Source organism: Aptenodytes forsteri, unplaced genomic scaffold, assembly GCF_000699145.1.
Source record: "Aptenodytes forsteri isolate BGI_AS27 unplaced genomic scaffold, ASM69914v1 Scaffold75, whole genome shotgun sequence".
In the NCBI taxonomy this organism is placed as follows: Eukaryota; Metazoa; Chordata; class Aves; order Sphenisciformes; family Spheniscidae; genus Aptenodytes; species Aptenodytes forsteri.
Window position 1 is genome coordinate 2,310,092 of NW_008794171.1, and position 4,862 is coordinate 2,314,953.

Sequence of the window (4,862 nt, forward strand, 5' to 3'; positions counted from 1 at the left end):
TCCATGGGCTGCAGGGGGACAGCCTGCCTCACCATGGTCTTCGCCACGGGCTGCAGGGGAATCTCTGCTCCGGTGCCTGGAGCACCTCCTCCCCCTCCTTCTTCACTGACCTTGGTGTCTGCAGAGTTGTTTCTCTCACATGTTCTCACTCCTCTCTCCCGGCTGCGGTTGCACGGCAGCCTTTTCCCCTTCTTAAATACCTTATCTCAGAGGCGCTACCACTGTCACTGATGGGCTCTGCCTTGGCCAGCGGCGGGTCCGTCTTGGAGCTGGCTGGCATGGGCTCTGTCGGACACAGGGGAGTCTTCTAGCAGCTTCTCACAGAAGCCCCCTGTAGCCCCCCGCTACCAAAACCTTGCCACGCAAACCCAATACAATGGCTAATTTTCAGTAAATTCTGTATTTCCTGTCTGGTTTTGTGCATATATCTTGTTTTCAAATTAAGTAGTAATTTTTATCAGATTGACCATAATAGCTCCCCAAAATAAAACTCGTATTTGGCAGGTTCATATACCACTATGTACTTTAAAGATGTCAGTCGTCCATACCTTCTTTTAAATGATTCTACAATCTCACTGTTGTTACAGATTTCACAGGTATGCAGTTAGCATCTATATTTTTCTTACAGAATAAATAAGCTTAGTATGGTTAAGGTATTTAATGTTCACTCAAACTAAAATATTTTTGCTTGCTGAATAGCGAAGCATGTTTTAATGTAGCTAATGTCTTTTGTGGTATTCTTCAGTGTTTTCAGAGCTCCGTAAATAATGTGATAATTCAGTAAGGTATGCTCTCGCACACTTAGAAATACTCAGTAATTTTTTTTTTTTAAATAGAAAATGTTAAAATCACAGGGATTTCTTTTTTTTGGTGAAAACAATGGAAGTTGAGACTTATTCAACACATTTTATGAATGGATACTGTGGTAGGCAAGCATAAGGTAAATAATCTTTTTGCTTTTGGCAGGATTTGTTTTGCTTAACAGTGGTAATTTAAAAATTGTTATAATTTAATCAACATTAAACTGGCGTAAGCTGTTAGTTTTGCCCAAAAGGCAATTTTGTTCACTACTGGCTGCTTGCTGTTGCTTGGTGCTGTTATTTAGCTGGATGGTGGGATTGCATTTGTTGACTGTGGTGGCAGTTTATGCTACTTTCAAAGGTTCATGAAATTCCAGCTTTCAAAGCATGCAGCCTAATTCCGTTATCTTGGTTCTCTTACTAGTGACTGGAGACATCTAGGGTGCCTATCTTACCGGTCCATTCTAGCATGGGATGGGTCTGGGGGAGTGCCCTCGCTCACCACTGATAAGAGGAATTGGAGACTAAATGCTTAGTTTAGCAATAGCTAATAGCAGCTAAGGTGAATGTCATCCTTTTGTAACAATGGATGACTTTTCTGTTTTGCTGTATGTTGTATTAGCTTGCAAAATGATCTAAACCATCAATGTTTTGATGATACAAAGTTGTTTTTCTTAATGAAAAACCGTAGTGTTTGGCCATAATAATAACAATGGTGTTGATGATAATAATAATGAGGCTGTGTGCCCCTATAAAGAGAGAATTTCCTGCGCAAGCTTGTGGTGTATGTATCTATCTGCCTAAATCAGCTTTGTAGTTAGTAACACCCATAAACCTCATGGTATGGCAAATTATTTGAGTCATGTTTTACTTCCAAACTGTAAGTTTGTTTCTAATGCTTATTTTGTGTTAACTCTATTGTATAGACATGGAAGTAATGAAGCCGTTAATTGATGAACAAAATTCAGATGGCATCTCAGATGAGGAGCACGAAAATAATTTCCTGCCAGTTGAGAAGCATTACCAGCTTGATAATGAAGAAGGGATTACGTATGTATTACTCTTAAGTATCAGCTTGTTAAAAACGGTTGCTTCCAACTTGTTTCTCATGAGTAGTTTACTGAACTCTTAAGGAGTTTTCTTGCACCCACAGTACAGTTTTGTTGTTATACTTTAGCACTTTGCATAGTTCTGCCAAAAAGCAGCCCATTTTGAGTAGGTTCTCTGTTCTTTGGAAGCTAACGACGTAATGGCAGTGAAATATTACAAGGTGCCCATTTGTAAAGTGATTGGGTCACTCAAAATCCAAGCACTGTTTAAAGAAGATTTTGACTGATTTTATTTTTTTGTAAAGAAACTTCAGAAGACTTTGGAAATAGTCTATTTGTTAAAGTTTAATTAGAAGATCTTGTAAAGGTTTTTTTTCTTTTGATACACTTTGGCTGTCAGAACTGTGATTTGTAGCTGGTAATTGTTTTGAATGTTATTGATTCTAAAATAGCATTGATGAAACTTGGTAATTTTGACTCTGAGGCAGAAAGACAATAAAATTGCACAGCAAATAACCTTTCACGAGCTGGAGGAAGGAACTGAAGGTCAGACTTGTATGTTCAATTGGAGGGAGCTCACATCTAAAGATTAATAAGAACATTATTTGAATGTGCTGGACTACTTTAAAGTAGTTGAAGTTCACAAATTATCCCTATATGTTAATAAATGATAGAGAATGTGGGTTTGTTTATGTTTTGTTTTTTTTTTTCCCCACCAAACTGAGTGTACTTCATATGTGACTTTTTCTATTTTTATCCTCAGGTTTATACAAACACTTACGCACCTCCTCAAGGGAAATATTGGGACTGGGCTTCTTGGGCTTCCACTTGCAATAAAAAATGCTGGCATTGTGGTAAGAATTCAGCTATTTTTCGTAGATTAGAAAAATTATCTAGAAGGATCTACAGATATGTGTCTGAGCCTGGAAAGCTAAAATCTCGATAATTTTTGGTTGTCATTACCAACTTCAACAGAGTTGTGTTCTATTTTTCCTCTTCAATTTGGTTGTTACTCAAGACTGAGAATTTTTTTTTTTAAAGTTGCTACTTCACTCTGAGGACTTTATAGCATGTATTGGATTTTTGCTTAGCCAAAGTGTTTTTCTGTGGAAAACAAAAGCTTTGTCAGAAGAAAAAAGATTTTGATTCACTCAGACTCCTATGATGTCTCATGAGACTTGTTATGGGGTTGTCTTATCTTTGTCCAGACTTCTCTCTAGCCAGATCGTATGTCCTAGGATGCAGTGTCAGCTTGTTAAATCAATCTCATGTTTCTGCAGAAACAGGGTGTAGCACAGGCTAGTTTATACCAGGTAACAAACAACACATTTCCTAAGGCAGGGTATATTTAATTTAATTTAAAGGAAAGAAACCTTTATTGTCATTAACATTGCCACTTTAAAGTGGTTCAATATGCAGTCTTCTCTCTTGACAAATTTCTTTGGCAAGTATCTTAATGAAGCTGTTAGAGGAGTGAAGTTGTTCATGCCCATTTAGTATTTATGGCTTGATTGCCCCTAAGTAGCCTTCCGTCAAGTAGTGGACTAAAAGTAAGGAATGCTATAATACATCAGCAGCAAATCCTTCTCTGAGAGGGGAAAAAAAATCTAGTTGCATAAAATTTTTAGTTCTTTATTTATTTGCTACAATGCGAAATTTTTGCATGTAAAGATTTTCCCCCAGCACATTTTAATGAAAAATTCTGTTTATCTCCCATGTCCTCCCTTTTTTTTCCTATACCAGATTGGACCAATCAGCCTTGTGTTCATAGGAGTTATCTCTGTTCATTGTATGCACATCTTGGTACGTTGCAGCCACTGTCTATGTCAGAGGTAAATGTGGAACTACTCATTCTGTTGCTGAGTTTGAGTATTATTTATTTCTTTGTTCTTTTCTATTTCTAATTTTTGGCCTACAGACTGTCCTGATGCTGCAGCAGTTTCTTCAGATCAGAAACTTGTACTTCAAAGAAACAACACTCAAATTCTTGTCATGCAACTATAAATGATAACTGTGCTTTGTGCAACGCCCCTTTAATACATTGAAAAAATATTTCTTCTCTGCTCATACACAAAATTAAGTTGGTTTAACTTGTATTGCCCAGTGTCCTGTTCCCTGTCTCAGCTGGCAAATAATCAGATCTTTCTCATTGCGATTTTAATTGCTTAGCTTCAGTCCTTTAGTCCTTCTTTATCTTTATAGCTTTCTTCGTAGCTTCAAAGTCTTCATAGCTTTGAAAAGCATCCAATTTATAAATAACCAGTTTATAAGTACTTTATAGGAATAAAAGATAAACTAAGAATTGGTGTTAATGTCTTTCATGATTATATGTGAGCTCTGTCTCTTTGGATTGTGACAACTTGATTCTTCAAAATTGTAGTGCTGAAGGAATACGTTAAAATGATGCTAGTGAGCAGATAAACACTAGATGCTCCTCCAAGTGAGATGTACAACACTGGGGGGAAGCAGTTATTCAAATTTGACCCAAGGAGTATTTTGATTAATAGTGACTTTTATTAAACATTTTTATCTTAATGTCAGGTGCTAAAAGAAGCAGTGGGAGGGTCTCTAGTTAAAAAGTGCGGTGAAGTTTATGAGCTGAATAGGAACACAAAACTGTTTGTGTCCCTGTAGCAGGAAAAACTATCTTATCAGTTTAATGTCATATTGTACTGTGAAGGGATCCTGTCATTCCTCAATTCTTTGCTTTTTCCTCTAGTTTTGAATGGCCTTTGAAGTTGTACATAAAACTAAGATCACTGAAACAGTTGTGATTGCTTGTCCAGGAAAATCTGTTGAATCCTGTTGAAGTTAGAATAGAATAGAATCATTAAGGTTGGAAGAATCATTAGGTTGGAAAAGACCTCTAAGATCATCGAGTCCAACCATCAACCCAACACCCCACTAAACCATGTCCCTAAGCACCACATCTACATGTCTCATGTCTACCTCCAGGGATGGGGACTCCACCACTTCCCTGGGCAGCCTGGTCCAATGTTTAACCACTCTTTCA

General features: G+C 37.4%; 1 protein-coding gene across 1 annotated transcript in view; it reads left to right on the forward strand.

Moving 5' to 3' along the window:
- The first annotated feature begins 1,728 nt into the window (after positions 1 to 1,728).
- SLC36A4 (solute carrier family 36 member 4) overlaps positions 1,729 to 4,862 on the forward strand; it is a 109,651-nt gene continuing 106,517 nt past the window's right edge. Inside the window, exons 1-3 of the mRNA XM_009282294.1 lie at positions 1,729 to 1,850; positions 2,613 to 2,703; positions 3,593 to 3,681. Of these exons, the coding sequence (XP_009280569.1) occupies positions 1,729 to 1,850; positions 2,613 to 2,703; positions 3,593 to 3,681 (302 nt within the window). The remainder of the gene's footprint in view (positions 1,851 to 2,612; positions 2,704 to 3,592; positions 3,682 to 4,862) is intronic.